The 17,284-nt window shown below is 35.6% G+C and overlaps 2 protein-coding genes across 7 annotated transcripts in view; one reads left to right on the top strand and one right to left on the bottom strand.

Annotated features, from left to right (window-relative positions):
• LOC125237359 (protein pangolin, isoforms A/H/I/S) overlaps positions 1-7,635 on the top strand; it is a 257,665-nt gene extending 250,030 nt beyond the window's left edge. For 3 of the 4 annotated variants that reach the window (XM_048144361.1, XM_048144360.1, XM_048144363.1), the window contains 2 exons: positions 413-482; positions 3,998-7,635. In XM_048144361.1, the coding sequence (XP_048000318.1) occupies positions 413-482; positions 3,998-4,349 (422 nt within the window). In that variant the 3' untranslated portion in view covers positions 4,350-7,635. Of the gene's footprint in view, positions 1-412; positions 483-2,094; positions 2,243-3,997 lie in introns of all 4 variants that reach the window. The other variant, XM_048144362.1, reaches the window with a different exon arrangement.
• An 8,064-nt stretch (positions 7,636-15,699) lies between these two features.
• The window catches only part of LOC125237500 (dihydropyrimidinase 1), an 83,422-nt gene continuing 81,837 nt past the window's right edge, over positions 15,700-17,284 (bottom strand). For all 3 annotated transcript variants that reach the window (XM_048144620.1, XM_048144616.1, XM_048144617.1), the window contains one exon: positions 15,700-16,004. In XM_048144620.1, the coding sequence (XP_048000577.1) occupies positions 15,925-16,004 (80 nt within the window). In that variant the 3' untranslated portion in view covers positions 15,700-15,924. The remainder of the gene's footprint in view (positions 16,005-17,284) is intronic.

Here is a 17,284-nt window from a genome sequence, read left to right as displayed (position 1 = left end):
ATGCGTGTAGTCTGTTATTTTTAAAACCAATGTTTTTTCCGTTATCCCTTTCGTTTGTCCCGTCCTCTCCCGCATGCCACTAACACGTCAGGGGAACGGTTGCATGCTGCTTCTTTGTAGTTTAGCGTATTAGTTTACATTAAGGCTTGGAATATGATTTCGGGTAACCTTTGATTCGCAAGCGACTATTTAGCGTTTTCATTGGCCTCTTGATTTGACCGCTGAACCAAAATTTATCTGACGTCATATTTTTATTTTCTAATCTGGACATTTAATTCCATAATGATTGATTTGCAATTTTGAATTATTTGATAACTTTGCCATAAATTATATTTCTCCGAGTATCCAAAGACTGTTTTCCGAGTGGATTTAAAAGCGCGTGTTCTAACTGTGTGTCCTAATGTACTTCCAGGAAATAATTTGAAGAAGTGCCGAGCGAGGTACGGCCTCGACCAACAGAACCAGTGGTGCAAGCCTTGCAGGTGTGTGTCCCTCTTTCTCATTTTTATTTATTTTCGCTTGACACAGAAAATCTATCGGCCACAACCCATAATCTGTGGAACTGTTGGCGACAGTTATTTTGATATTGTTTCTATGTGGAAAGACTTGGCTATCTTTCAGTCTACAATTTCCCAAGAGAGCCTGGTCGTAACATTTTCGTATTATTTAAAAACAAATCCTGTAACTTAGTTGTTATTTTTACGAATTTGTTTTTTATTTTAACCTGTTCAGAGCGAACAGAGCTGAAGAATATGGTGATTCAGAAAATGTGTCTTTTCACAAAGAAATATATAAAAATACTATAGCGAAACGGAATAGATTTTTTTGAAAGTAGACAAAAGAGTGAAGTAGTGGAAGTAGGTGCGAGGCCGGCGTCGAAGGGCAATCATTTGTCGAAGAAAAGCTTTCAAAAAAATCTTGACACATTTTCTGAATCTCTCGCTTTTTTCTTTGAATTCGTTTACGTTAAGTGTGAGGTTATAAAGTTCCGTGTACTGATGAAATGTTTTCTCCACTCATGATTGCCGCTTCCCACGGATTGGATCCGCTGGCACTATTGGTGACGTTTTGAAACTATTTTTGTATATTTTGCTCCGATGCGATTTTGTTTTGTTTGCCTCACGCCACTTGACTCGGATCTGTCTCTATTCACCTGTACATAACCTCCCACTTCATAATCTAAACAATGTTCGTTATTTTTATTTTTCTTTTGTTTCTGTAATTTTGTTGTTTATTATTTGCATAATTTTATAATCACTATAACTCTTCTGTTTTAAATATTTCTTCCTTACAAACAATAATTTTAATTTATGTCACTTTTTGTTACACGTTTAAATTTAAATTGGTTACCAATCTTATTTGCTCTTACTATTTTATTTTCATTAATATAAATTCTCCTTCTATTGTTACTTTATCTTCTTCTTCATTTCACATTAAATCTCCCGCTTATCTTATATCACCACCTGATATTCTCCTCCCCCCACATTCTTACTTCTTTAATCATCTTCCATTCTCCAACTTTCTTGTCGTTATTGACTTTTGATTCTCCTTCATCTATTACTTAAACTTATATTCTTTTTTTATTACTTGAATATCCTTCTTATCCTTCTTCTGTTTCTCCCACTTTTCTCCTAAATTTAATGCTTTTTCTGATATCTTCTATCATATCTTTTACCTTTTTATAAACTAAATATCCTTTACCTTCTTATCCTTCTTCTGTTTCTCCCACGTGTCCTTTTATCCTAAATTTAATGCTTCTCCTACCCATATCCCTCTTCTATCATTATCTTTCTCCCACTTGTCCTCTTCTACTAAATTTAATTCTAATTCTTCTTCTCCCACTTGTCCTCATCAACTAAATTTATTTTCCTTTCTCCAACTTTCTTGTTGTTATTGACTTTTGATTCTCCCTCGTCTATTATATAACCTTATATTCTTTTATAACTTGAATATCCTTCCTAATCTGTTCTCCCCACTGACTTGCCCTTTTCTTCTTCTTTATGCTAAATTTTATATCTTTCTTCTACCCAATATCCCTTTTCTATCCTTCTCTTTCTCTCACTTGTCCTCCTGCCCTTTCCTCCCGGGCCGCAGCCCCGAGTCGAGTAGCGTGCTGGTGTCGGGCGGGCTCGGGCTGCTCCGGCCGGAGGCGCCGCTGGTGGCGAGCCCGCACGCGCACGCGCACGCGCAGGAGCCCACCTACGTCAACCTCTAGTGCCGGCCCCCAGCACCACCAGCCACGGTCAGTCCACCAGGTTCTACCACGGCTCTTTAATCATATCATTCTACTTTTTTTTAAAGAAAGAAAGGATTAGTTTCTTAAGGTGCTGTTACACGGGCAACACTATTGCCAGCAATTCACTTACCATTGCCGCGTTTGCTCCATAGTTAATTGGTGCGTATTGGACAAACGCGGCAAGTGTTTATGAATTGCTGGAAATTGTGTTGCCCGTGTAACAGCACCGTTAAGGCCAGTGTGAGACACACACGTATGTTGAAATAGTATTTAAAAATTTTACATTATAGAATGTTAGTTTACCAAGAAGAAAAGTTAAATTACATTTAAAAAAATTAGCAGTTTTGAAAATATTCTAGACAAAGTCCGAGGATCAGAGATTGCTGTAATTAATTTGTTACATAGTAAAATATAATTCGAATTTTATGCAACATTTGCTACAGTTATCAATATTTGACTATCAACTGTTAGTTGCATTCGATTTTGTTTACATCTACACACTTACGCAAACAAAAATATCATTAGCATGAAACGTGTTGGTGTAGATATTTTCGATCCCTTAAGTAATAATTATAATTGATAATTATAATTGAATGAAACGAACTCGACCGTACATAACATCACAATGTTGATAAATAATAGAAAAGAGAATGATATTTTTAAAAAGCCGTCTTCGTATTTGTCGTGAAATGGAGATGCCGTGAACAGTAGTAGAATCGATTGATGTGTTTTTAAGTGGCATGTTATTAATTAATTTGTTTTTTTAGACGCTTCTAAACCAATTGACACAAAACAGCTTTTCGGCGAGAGAGAATTGTTTTTCTGCGCTCTTTATACTTTTATTAAAAGTTGATGTTTAATAACAATGCTGTATTGTTTTACTTGTTTCAAGTTTTTTGAGGTTTGTATTTCGTCGTTGTTTTTATTTTTTGTAGAATCTTTTGTTTTCTTTAGGTTCTTCGTGCTGACTGAAAGCACATAACTTCTTAATTTCCGGCATGGTTTTTTGTTTTATTGAGTTTTTTAATATTGATTAGGCATGTTTCAAATGTAACATTTTTTTTAATATTTTTGTGTTTTTGTTGTAACGTATTGATGTTTTGTACTTAGGGCCGGTTGCATCAAACCGTCTGTCACCGTTAAAGCGTTCGTTAAATTTTATTGTATGGGAAGTTCCATAGACATTTGCTGCGTGACGATGATGTGTCTGTCAAATGTGGTTGATGCAACTGGCCCTTAGTGGTTTTAATGTAATGTTTCGTGTTATTAAGAAATGGTGTACCTAAAGATATTTTGAAAATAGAGTTTAGGTAGTTTTAACTGTTTTTGATAATATGAAACGTTTTGTTTAGTTCGAGTAATCAATTTAATTACGGTATAACTTGTAATTTTACTTGCTTTTTAACCAATAAATGAGTATTTAATGAATTTGTACTTAAAGGATTTTCAAAGGTTTAATTTCTCGTATTTTGCATCACGGTAATATATAATAAACGGCATCTTTATGTGCCTTTTTGTGTCCATTACTAAACCGATCGTGAAACGGATATTTTTTTAGAAATGCCCAATCGCAAGTAAAATAACACTCAGCCCCTATTGCATAACTCGTTACAACTCATATTACGCGCGCGAGTCCATACATCAAGCGCGAATTCATTTTATGGAGTTCGCGCGCGACAAGGTAAATTGTCGTGCAATAGAGGGGCAGAAAGTATTTCATAACGGCTACGAACCTAAACTCGTAAAACGCTAACGTTCCAGGCGGAAGAAGAAGTGCGTGCGCTACATGGAGGCGCTGGCCGCGGCCGCGGGCTCGCTGGCGGGCGCGCCGCCCGCCACGCCGGCGTCCTGCTCCGATGAGGACGTGAAGCTGGAGGAGCTGTCCGACGCCTCCGACGACGACGACACGCCGCTGTCCGCCTCCAGCCCGGGCGGCCTGTCCGCGCTCTCCTCCCTAGCCTCGCCCGCGTCCGACCCGCCGCCGCCGCCGCGCCACCCGGTGGGCACCAACCCGCGCGACGCCAACAACCCGCTCTCCGTCGGACAGCTCACCTCGCAGTCCTGGCCGCGCGCGCAGCCCCGGCCCGGGCACGAGGTCATCTCCGTCTCCTAGTGCCGCCGCCGGACCCGTGGCGCCATCTAGCGCCGGCGAGGTTAGCGGCGAGGACTGGCGCCGTCTGGCGGCCGTGTCGGTTGTGATAACTAAACATGTGGGTCCCCCGTGTCGGATTCTACGTAGACGGGTACCGGCGTTCGTGTGCTTTCGAGGCCTAATATCTTTTTACCGAACGCGCGGTATTCTTTTGCGATAATCCGTCGGTGTACGATTGACGTTTCGAATTGACTTTTGAGTTGGTGACTTGACATTTAATTACGCGTCACGTGTCGTTTTCATTTTTTTTTTCATAAATTTAAAGTCGCTTTGATCTCAATTTGAGCCCCGGTCGAGTCATTTAGCATTTTGTATGACCGCTCCCGCAGGTTTATTTTTCAAATTTGTTCTTCCGTACAATTTTGGGGTTTTCAGTTCTCTCTCCTTCCGGCATTTCCAAATTATTCGTTGTTATTTTAAAACCCTAATATTGTATCTGTCCAAACTAGTCACATGTCAAATGTGCCATTTACACCTGTTTTCGTTTTGGATTTGAATTATAAAAATGTGGGACATATCACGAAAGTACATTATAATTACCAATCATTTAAGTTTCTTTACATTTTGATTTGTTGACATCGAAGCTGGCTGCATTATAAATGTATGAAATTATTATAAATTAAATAGGTTGATTTCAACGCCATCTATATCACAGCCAATACACTAACCTTCTTTTATAATCATATCGTCACTACTTTGAAAAATCTCGTATCTCACGCTGCTCCTCAAAGTTAAAACGCAGTAAGTCTATATGCATTCCATACATATTTACTACAATTTTCTTTTCATTGACAGACGAAGATACAAGCTTTTTTAAAAGTAGTGACGATATAACTCTGGACAGTTTTTTAAACTAATGCAGAAGGATTATGTGTCACAGATTAAAAACACACAATCATTACCGAAACTTTTTATTTCACTTGTCCCGTTCTTGTACTTATTTGTAACAATATCCTTAATTATTAACTGAGATTAAACAGTGAAATATAAAGTTATGGTAGTATTGCTATGGAAAATACTTCTAAAATTGTCATATACATTGCTCTCTTATGGATATTTCATTTTAACATCTTATTAACGGATTCAACTCAATATTTACTTCATTGTATCTTAATGATTTCGTGTATTTTTCTAATTATTTTTCAACTACCTTGACGACTTGATATAGTGAAATTCAAATAGAAAAATACGCCTGGGATATGTCATAAATGCTGGCAGAAGCCGCAAACCTTTTTTTGATCGTTTAAGTTATTTCGAGTTGAATTTTTTAATTAAGTTTATTTTTCTTAATGTTTCATCGGACGGCCTGCACCGTTAAGGTTCCATGTAGCGTAGTTTTATTAAGGTATAGTTTTAAAAATAAATTTCCCTTTGTAGCATGTTTTTGTAAAAAGTTAAATGTAAGATGACACAAAGGGAAAAGAGTTTTTTTCCGTTGTGCGGAACAATTTAGACTGTCGTAGGTTAGTTTAGGCACGTTGTATGAGTGAATTTGTAAATCGGGACTTGGACCGAGTGCTCTTTAATATAAGTCGCATTTTAAATGGAGTTTTAATTTCTTAGTTGCATGGATTTATTTTATCCTGAAGGATTTTTGACTTTTTTCTAAGATTTATCAAGCATGCGTTACAAATCATGAAATTCTTCGATTTTGCATGCATTTATTTGTTTAATTAAATAAGTCTTATTAAAAGACCACTTTTAATTTTCCACTGATTTTAATTTTTAAGTGTTAAAGAGCATTTAGGTACAATATAAACCACTGTATGTAAGTACATATATGATGTAAAAATATAAAATATAGGTTTAATATAACTGTGTCATATTAGAAATAAGTGTACTATGCTACTTATGTATACATTATTACAATATAAAAAGTTTAAAGAAAAATATTAGCGGAATACTGACTTGAAACAAAAAAATGTATAATGAAAAATTTTAACAGGATAAATTGTAATTTTCATATTATAATTTTTACATTACGTGGAATTATAATAAAGAAACAAGAGTGTATAGGACTCGTTGTAAATAAATTTGTAATTCATGAATATTAGATTTTTTTCGGTTAAAAAATATTGCATTTATATTATTATTAAAATACCCTCGGAATGTTCTCGGATGGTTTGTTTTATCCAACAGTTCTTTTTGTTAATTACTTTTTATTGTTATTATTAAGATTTTTAACGTTGTTGACTGCAAATCAAACCCTAATGAAAAAAAAACTTGATTACGACTTTTAAAACTATCATGAGTTCCGATGATTAAAACAGTTGACTACCACTGATCAATGATTTCTAATTTTGACAAAATCTTGATCATTTTAAGCATTTTAATGTTTTTCTGACCCGCTAGCTTTGCATAGGAAATAAATGTGCAATACTGAACATGGGTATAAGTATATAAACTAAATCTTTAATAAGATTTTTTTTTAAATTTATATTTTTAAGGTACTTTGAATTTTACTATTATGGAATTTACTTTCGTTTCGCGCAAATTTGATTTGATTTATTTTTCGACGATATTATAACAAGTGCCAAAACCATCTAGAACTGTACTTTGCCAGGGATTAACATGGATTGTAACTATGTAATTATTTACTATAATGTCTGTGCCAAATTGATAATGAAACTGAACCGATACTTATGGATTTTTGGGTAAAGAAGTCTTTGTACCAACCTTATTACCTATGACAGCTATTATTCTTAGTATAATTTACATACCTAGGACAGAAAAGTAAGAAATGTCTCAAGACCGCAACCGGCAGATAAGAAAGCCTCTTATCTGCCGGTTGCGGTATTTTTTTTCTGTTTTGGAAAACGGTGACTTGACCATGTGCTGAAAGTTGACGTTTTAAACGGTGACTTCGACAATGTGCTGAAAGTTGACGTTTTTCAAAGACCGTAATTATATAAGCGTACATTAAAAGGTTTATTGCATGTAATAGACTCAAATGGAAACATATAAATATTTTCGGCTAAGTGTTTAATGTATTGTTAAAAATGATTAATGATTTTTTATGCATTATTAGACAACGAATTGGTGACATGGACTTTTTTATCCAAACCATCTTACAAGCCAGTCTACATCGATGTATATTTTAGTATGTGTTCGTTCTATAAGAGTAAGCTTGAATTATTGATAAAAAGGTTGAACCACTAGTGGACCAATAAATCCAACAATACTCAGGGCCACTTGCATCAACGAAAATGGAGGGTTAACCCACCATTTTATATGAAATTTGACAGATGGCCTTAAAGTAGCAATACTTAAATGATATTTTCTTATAATATAATCTTTTCACATAAGGAATATCAAGTATCAAATAATTTCAATAAAAAATCGGATCTATTATATTATTTTCGCTGTGTACGCGTCATCATATAGCCTGGCAACTAAGAGTAGAAAATAAAAAGTGGCAACATCATAGTGTTGTCCCGTTTTCTCACAGATATTGATTTGAAAGGGACAGTACTATGTTGCCACCTTTTATTTTTTACAATTTTTTTGCCAGAGTTGTCGCGTGTGCCGCAGAACGCACACCACACCGCATCCATATTTGCGCTGAATTTTTAAGAACACTAAACGTTATGCCTATTAAAAATGGCGGCTCAAAGTGAACCTTGTGTGTTCAAAGTGTCTTTGGCAGTCGAAGGGTTAAGATACTGGGGCGAAAGATGACATACTAAAATCTGCATCGATTGGCAACTCCGATACCTCGGTTATGTTGATAGGTGTTATAGATTGTTTTTATTGTTAAGCGGATATTGTAAAGGCGGACGCAATATTTTTTTGTAGAAATTGTCGAATTAGAAGCAAGGTTAGGTCTGGCCCGTGTCTTGTGTTCAGTTGAACGAATATTATTTTAATAAACAACGTAAAAATTGTACTTTGCTATTTTATTTGAACCTTTTTTAGATAAATATTACTTGAAATCTTTAGGGGTAAATATCATAACCACCATGTTCGTTAGCGTAAGAGTAACTGATTCAGCATCTCGTACGCGCACACATGTGCAAGGGAGATGTGTAGAAAGTCTACGCAGACTTTAACGAATGGACAAGGCTATCTGATCTGTGCAAAACTTCATTCTCATTATATTCTGAATGTAGTGGGGATTAGTCATTGACATTGTAAACAGATGGCGTTAGTAGTATTCGTTTTGAAGGATAGTATCGCTATCTATAATTTAATATAACTTTGATTGTTTGATGCTCAAGAACTTTAGAGCAAGACACCAGAGCCGCTAGATCAGTGGTTCCCAAAGTGGTCCATACCGCCCCCCAGTGGGCGCTGAGGAGTTCCAGGGGGGCGGTAGAGGGCTCGAAAGCAATTGGGGGGCGTTCGTCCCTCACAGGGGGGCGGTCCCATATATGAGGAAACAAAACTTAAAATAATAACTGTAAAGCCTACTGTTAAACAGCATCTGGTCGTTTGTCTCGGCGCATTTGTATTATTATGCAATAAACCGCGCCCGCCGTTAGCTAACATTGTTTTATTACCTTAGGTTTGTTTTTGTTTTGTCTAATATCTTTTGTTGGGTCCTTATTCTCCTTATCGGCGCGAGAACTCGAAACCATCTGGGTGACCGTTACACATGGACTATGTACTAGTGCACAGCTTTATTTGCAATCAGTAAATCCACGTCTTTCTAGTTGAGCTCATCGTTGGGGATCCTTGATTAATTTTACTGCGCATAAAATTATTTTTCGAGTGTTAATGGTGGTTAAAGTAATAAGTTTAACTGTCCAGTTTTGCCACAAAGAAGCGACTGAACATTTTGAATAATGTTTTTGTGATTACAAGTGAACTCGAACAATGACTTTTGAAAGTTGGACTTGATACCGAAGTTCGTTGGCTGTCAAAGGGTATACATGTTTAACACGAATTTATAATCTGTTTGACTCGGTACTAAATAGAGTTTTTAATAAACAAAGATGAATAATTGCGAGCAAATCTGATTAAATCTACAAATGATATAGCATATTTGACAGATTTGTTCAAACTGTTCAATAATGTTAATCTTCAATTACAGGGTGATCACTTGAATTTAATTAAAACCAAAAATGTTATTGCTGCTTTTATGGGAAAAATCCTTCTGTTCAAGCGTAATTTAGGAAGAGGCGAATATATTCGCCTCAGCAGCAGTGTCCGCCACAAAGGAAGAATTACTAACGTATTGTCAGCATTTACAAATTCTTCATGCTGACGTCAATGAGCGATTCCAAGATATTCTTGAAATAAACATACCGGATTAGCTTTTAAATCCATTCTCGCAGTTGAATACAGCAGAGTCACCTAACTTAGAAGAAGAACTAATTGAACTGACAACAAATGAAGAATTAAAGTGAAATTTAAAATGGGATACCAGGAGTTCTGGCTCCAAAAATCAATACCTCAACTGTACCCTGGATTATGGTAAATAGCACAGAAATTTCTATCGCGTTTCCATCTTCGTATTTAGCTGAGCGAGGTTTCAGTGCCGTTCTCACATTGCTTACAAAAAAAACCGGCCAAGAGCGTGTCGGGCCACGCTCAGTGTAGGGTTCCGTAGTTTTCCGTATTTTTCTCAAAAACTACTGAACCTATCAAGTTCAAAACAATTTTCCTAGAAAGTCTTTATAAAGTTCTACTTTTGTGATTTTTTTCAAATTTTTTAAACATATGGTTCAAAAGTTAGAGGGGGGGGACGCACTTTTTTTTCCTTTAGGAGCGATTATTTCCTAAAATATTGATATTATCAAAAAACGATATTAGTAAACCCTTATTCGTTTTTGAATACCTATCCAACAATATATCACACGTTGGGCTTGGAATGAAAAAAAAAATCAGCCCCCACTTTACATGTAGGGGGGATACTCTAATAAAACATTTTTTCCATTTTTTATTTTTGCACTTTGTTGGCGTGATTGATATACATATTGGTACCAAATTTCAGCTTTCTAGTGCTTACGGTTACTGAGATTATCCGCGGACGGACGGACGGACGGACAGACAGACATGGCGAAACTATAAGGGTTCCTAGTTGACTACGGAACCCTAAAAAGAAGCAAACTGCATATTACTGAACGTGGTGACCTTCGGCTATTTTTAACGAAAATTCAACCAGATATAAATAAATTAACAAAATCGCATCAGGCACATCCTTCACATTGAAATCTTGATTGTTCAATAAAGTCAGTAGATAACTTCATATTTTCAATAAAGACAATTGTGCAAAAAATAAATAAATAGTGTTTAATCATGTATACTTGTTTTATTTTTAAGCATTTTTAAAAATAAAAGCATTCTCAAAAAGTTGAATATAACTATGTATTTCGTTCTGCTTTACATGTACTTAAGTACGTATTCTAAGTCGTTTTTGGTTTTGTGTTGTTGTTGGGTGAGACTAATGTATGATTTTTGAATGTAATGACTAAATAAATACATCGTTTATTTCAGCTATTTTATGATAGGGGGGCGCTGAAATTTTGTTTGGATACCCAAGTGGGCGGTGGCCCAAAAAAGTTTGGGAACCTATGCGCTAGATCCTCCTAATTTAGACAAGGATGAACATTTGGGATTATATTATGTAGAGTTAATATCGACGTTTAATGTCTACAAATTAGCTACTTACAAGTTTTTTTTAAATAGGTACTAACTTTCCTTAAGTTGTCATGGCTGATTTTTATATGTGTTAGAATAGAAAATACTCTTAGGCATTTATAATCATCATTTCCATTCCATTTCCGCCTGCCGTAGCTTTAGAAATTAGGGTAAGATAGAGACTCAATCGTCTGGTAAAATGGTGGGATTCGTAGAATAAAAACAGTTTCAAGAGATTACATTGTTTATTTTGTGACAATGCATAATAGAGATAGGTACATTTAGAAAATAAATGTAAAAAAGTTAAAAATGCCGTAAAATTGTGATGCAAGACTAGGTTTGTCGATAAAGTCCGATGTTTGTTTGTACTATGGTACAACCTATAATTATTTATATTCTACCATTTTTACAGGCTAGTCAGACCCTGGGGGCCGATTTTTGAGTCTCACTGTCACTAAAATACCGGTTGAAAACGGTGAATTGCCTATTACTTTCAGTGACAATTTTCTGAATTCGAACGCCGTGAGACTCAAAAATCGGCCCCCTGGTTTGGTGAACTGTCATTATAACCAATTTACCAAAAAAGTGAAATACCTAAGTATTTCAATTTCAGTAAGTGAAGAACTTTTTAAAATAATTTATTAAGCATGAGTAACTATACTCTGTCAAACAAGTCTGTCAGTAAATAAGAACAAAGAAAACTATATGCGTCCTTTTCTTTAGGGTGCTAGAGAAAAGGATACCTATAGTTTTCTTTGTTGTTATTTACTGACAGACAGAACTAACTCAGAACTAACTTGTTTGACAGAATATATTATGGTATAAAGAATAGCCGATGAAGAAAAACACACTTGCTAAATGCAGATTTTATAGTTACTTATAAAATTATTTAGCAGTTTTAGTAATTTTACTATCAAGCATTTTAGAATTTTTGGTGGCAAACCTGAGTTAAATTTAAAAGTGTGTAAAGCGATAGTTGAATAATCTGAAGCCCTATAAAGATTTTTAGATAAAATCTCAAAGCGGTGCTAATTTAGAATATTTAAAATTAAAATCATCTTCATAGCAATAGACACACAATTAAATCAAGTCTTAAGTATTGTAGAAACTTATAAAATAGTCATAAACAATTATAAGTGATTTAAATTAAAACAAATATGTCACTTAAAATTAACATTACTACCTAGACAGGCTATTCAAGCACATACAATCATCATACATATCCATATTATCCATACAATCACGTACCTCATAACAAAAACTTGAAGTACTCAAAACGGACTAAAATTATGAGTTATTCCGTTAAAATGTTCAAATACAATCAACATGAAATAGCGGTAATGCCCGATCACTACCGCCATCTACGGTGCAGACAACGAAACTTATTAAATTCTTAAAATCTTGATAGGTGGCGCTAGTAGACTCACTGAATTCTTGCGGAATTTCAATGTCTGATTTTTGTAATTGTCATTTTAAAAATATTTAAAACGGGGTTTGATTGTTATTATACGAGAATTATATATACTTATTTAATTATAAATGCCAGGAACAACAAACAAATTAAAAAAAATGCAATCAAGTAGTGGCACACTAGCGCCATCTATTGACGTTAAATTACACTTAAACGAAATAATTTACAAACTGTGCTATTAGAAGTTGAATTAAATGGTTAGTAAGGAATTTATACAAACATTTACAACCTAATGATTAGGTTCAAGTTTCTGTAATATTAAATGTCAGTAAAACCATAAATAGGTTAACAATCTTATAAATGTCAAATAAGTTCTTATAAAATAAATCTATTGGTAAACTTTTGACATCTAGCGGGCCGATTTTTGAGTCTCACGCGTTCGAATTCAGAAAATTGTCACTGAAAATAATAGGCAAGTATTTTAGTGACAAAATCCCGTATGCGAGATTCAAAATCGCCCTCCTTAATCTTAAATAGCATGTGTCTACAGAATCGATACAGAATATTTGTGGTTTTCCAACACCAAAGAGTTTTTATGCATTTTAGTGTATTATCCTTCACAACAAAAGTCTTGATAAAAAAAGATTCTCATTGCACTAAGCATGAATACCCTTTCGCTTAAGAACACATTTTTAACTGAGCTATGTATTTGCTGGTTATGGAAAACATATTGGAAGAATATCATTGTCACGTTGGCGGACTTAATGTATTGTTAAATACTTTTCGATACAAAACACTGAATCGTCTAGTCGGGTTATAAGTTATAAATCAGTCTATTTTATATTAACTGTCAAAATAGTTGCAACAGATGCCTCGCCTTATTATTTTACAGTAGATAACTCATGTGTATGTTTTTTTGTTGACAAGCATACATATAAATTCAGTATTTTCCATATTATTTTATGGACATGCATTAATAAATATTCAATAATATTTCATTATTAATAGTTGTGGAGTACCAATCGTGTTTTTGACAGTTGAAGACAAATAACTATGTAACTTTGATAATTTGTTTCAGTCGTATTCACGAAAATTGGCATACTTATGCCTCCGCCACGCATAAAGCGTTTTGATAGCGTTTCGTTAGCGGAGCGTCATGCGCGCTGAATGCGCGCCAATTCCGCTCGCAATCCGCGCTCGTTAGTTCCCGCCGGCGTCCGTCTACGCTAACGCTCCGCCTACGCTCTCGAAACGCGCATTTGTGGCCGAGCTTTTAAATGGAATTTTCATTCAACGCGTGTGTCACTACTTTTAAAAAATCTGAGCTGTTCCTCAAAGTTAACGCAGTAAGTCTATATGTATTCATTCAAGTTAACGTCTTTTCATTGAGACGAAGATACCAGTTTTTTTAAGTAGATATACTTTTATTCACTCATTGCCAGTTCTAATGAACCGACCGTTATTGTTATACAACACGACGTCATTTAGCTTAAAACTTTAATTCCCGTTTTTTTCTAAGAATATTCAGCAATAAAAGTTCTGTAGTAAGTATATCACATTTTTAATACCACTGAAGTTTAAACAGTTTCCAACGAGTTTGACGCTAGCGTGTGCTCAATTTATACACCTCACTCCTAGTTTCAGCGAGCGATGTATAAGGGCCATTTTTTTTTCAAAGTTGTCCACCCCTCTTTTTTGTAACACGGGTATTTTTTACGCGATTCATACTCAGAATCGCGAGGTCTTTGGATTCAGATAGGAGAAATAAAATGACCCAAGATTTCCATACATTTTTCAAACCTTCCATTCCGTTACCGCCATACAAAATGTATGAAAACATGGTAACAGAATGGGAAAAAAACAGGGCATTTTTTTCTCCTATTAGGATTAAAAGAGCTCGCGATTCTGAGTGGAAACCACATAAAAAATCCAAATCCAAAATAAAAGTAGGGTGGGAAACTTAAAAAAAAAAAAGGCCCATAAATGGCGCAAACGCTAATGAATATGACATCGCAAGACTCGTGATAAGTTCACAAAGATAAATAAAGCGGACATCCATTACAAGCTATGTATAAACGTATAAATATCGCGTTATTTGTCATGCTACTAAAACTAACCTAACATCCATTCTTACTATGCTTTGGGTTACGACTTATCGAAATTGGTTCTTAAGGCCAGTGCTTATTTATCTATTTCTTCATTTGTGATGGTACTTTGGTAAAGGTACTATATCGTCACTACTTTTAAAAAACTCTATGAACTTTACTGTTAAAACGCAGAAGTCGTCATATTTATTTTTTTTATGACAGACGAAATAAGTTTTTTTAATTAGTTTAGTTTTTGCTCCTTATTTATGCATTATTAGTACATAGTTCTTCAATAAGCTCAATTGGTATAGTATGTTTTTTAATATCAAATTACGGTTGTTTCCCTTTGTTTTGCTATTTTAACAAATATAGAAATAGAGAAATATATGCACTGAGGGTACTTACAAAACTTGTGGAAAAACTTAATTTCTTATTGTTAAATATAGGGCTCTTGTATCTTTGTAATTAACTTTGATTTTAACAAGAAATAAATTTTGTTCGATGTTCCAAAGAAATAATTGCATGCCTATGACTAACAGATCGGTCATATAAATATTTTCTAATAACCCGTTCAAGTACCTACTAGTGAATAATATTACTAGTATATGCCAATATATATTTCACAACCAGGGGCTTACCACATAAGCAATTAAATTCTGACCTGAAAATACAATATGTTTCAACATTGTTGAATCAATTATGCAACGACCGAGACCCATACAAATTCTACCCCTCTTACCAACGTCAATTTTCATAAAGTTAAATTGAAAAGTGGAAAATGTCTGCCTTGGCAGCAGAGACTCACGGCCTCCAGTGCTCTGCCAACTGAGCCACCAAGACTTCAACCAAGCCAGCGAAATTTTCCACCACTAAGGTCAATGGGACCCGTAGCGACATCTACCGTGAGAGTGTTAAATTTCTTAAACGGCAACCGGAGTTCCAAGTCATATTGGAAATTCACCAATTACGATACCATTTTTAAACCTATTCTAGAGATGAAACTAATAGTTGTTTGGCCGGATACCGGATACCGAATATTCGGCCGATGGTTGGGTTCGGACAGCAGAATTTTACCTATAAGCGGGCGCATTGTGCAGATTTTGACTTGTTTCGTAGTGAACTTCGCGCTGTGTTTAAGTGTTTATTTTTTTAATGGCTATGATTATAAGTATTATAACCGTAACTGTTTTTTACATTTAATTAGGTTATCCCAATATCATTCAATAAAAAATTGCACATCACCGGATGATAGTACGTCACTATCCGGTATCCGGCCGAATACTAAAATAAGGGCCGAATAGGTCGGATAGTAACCGAATATTCGGTGCATCTCTATTAGTATTCTAAGCCTAGTGACATCGACTGCAGACGTTTCTACTAATCAGAAGTTAAGATCATAAAGTTTTTCCACAAGTTTTAGTTACCCATCAGGTTGACCCCGGGACCCTGTGGTCCTCTACCAAAGCCCTGAGGACTTGCCGCCGGGCGGATTCCGCACGCGCACCGAAGTCTTCGTATCCAGGCCTTCCACCTCCTCTGTAATTTACAAATATTAATTTAGAAAATATCCACTATTGATATATACACTGTTTTTGTTAAAAAATATTTCAGTTTCGGGTTTAAGGAAATAGACAGTTGATTTTAACTGAAGCGGCAGTGATCGCTTAGGCGTCCAGTCTGCTCGTTTGCAAGGATAATTAATATTGTATACAGAGGAATAGTTCGTGAAAAAGTATAAAACCTGTCTGTTCCACTAGTTTTTTAAACCGAAACGTTCTTTAACTTAACTTTCATATACAGAGTGGGGCCTGTAACAAAGGCGAAGAATTGAACTATAGGCTATTCTCCTTATACTGATCAACATTTGTTCGGCGACTTTTAAAAATAACTTGTATTTTGATTTTTATCACCCTTGAAAGTTTTTTCTAAGAGGTAATGTATTGCGAATTCTGTTAAGTCTAAAGTGTGACAGACAACGTCAATGACAACAATAATGGCGTACATTGAAGCTAATAATTATTTTGTATGAAAAATTAAAAATTTGAAGACTTCATAATTTTTAAAAGTCACTGAACAAATGTTGATCAGTATAAGGAGAATAGCCTACAGTTCAATTCTTCGCCTTTGTTACAGGCCCCACTCTGTATGTTAAAAGGCATACGCATTCCCTAGAGTCGGTGTCACACTCCCCTAACTCACTGCCTCGTGTTAAAATTTAAAAACTTACTGTTTCTTGAATCTTCCGTTTAATCGGAGTACGGCCTTATGACGTCATACAGTCAGCAGCAGAAGTTGCGCAGCGGGCAAGGTGTTCACAATGATCCTAACACGCTCTTATTGTCTTAAAAATAAGATCGTGTCAAGTTCATTTTGAACACCTTGCCCGCTACGCAACTTCTGCTGCTGACTGTACAAACCTATCAAATGTTTGTTTATTGTCACACTGTCCTCGGTTCGCTCTGTGTCACATAGTAAATAAAACGCTAACGACGCCACCATTGAACCTTCCAGATTTTTATTCACTCGGTTTCACATTCTCTTCGCTTCGCTCGGTGTCACACAGACCTAGATGTTTCTTCAGTGTCACACTGCTCCTCGCTTCGCTCGGTGTCTAGTGCTATAACTTACTGCTGATAGAGAAGGTTGAGCTCTGCAGGTTCCGTTGTCCGGTCTCTCTCATCTGTTCAGTGTCACACTGCTCCTCGCTTCGCTCGGTGTCTAGTCTAGTGCTATAACTTACTGCTGATAGAGAAGGTGGAGCTCTGCAGGTTCCGTTGTCCGGTCTCTTTTATCTGTTCAGTGTCACACTGCTCCTC

The sequence above is a fragment of the Leguminivora glycinivorella genome, chromosome 21 (assembly GCF_023078275.1).
Source record: "Leguminivora glycinivorella isolate SPB_JAAS2020 chromosome 21, LegGlyc_1.1, whole genome shotgun sequence".
Taxonomy (NCBI): Eukaryota; Metazoa; Arthropoda; class Insecta; order Lepidoptera; family Tortricidae; genus Leguminivora; species Leguminivora glycinivorella.
This window is presented reverse-complemented; position numbering and strand designations above follow the sequence as displayed.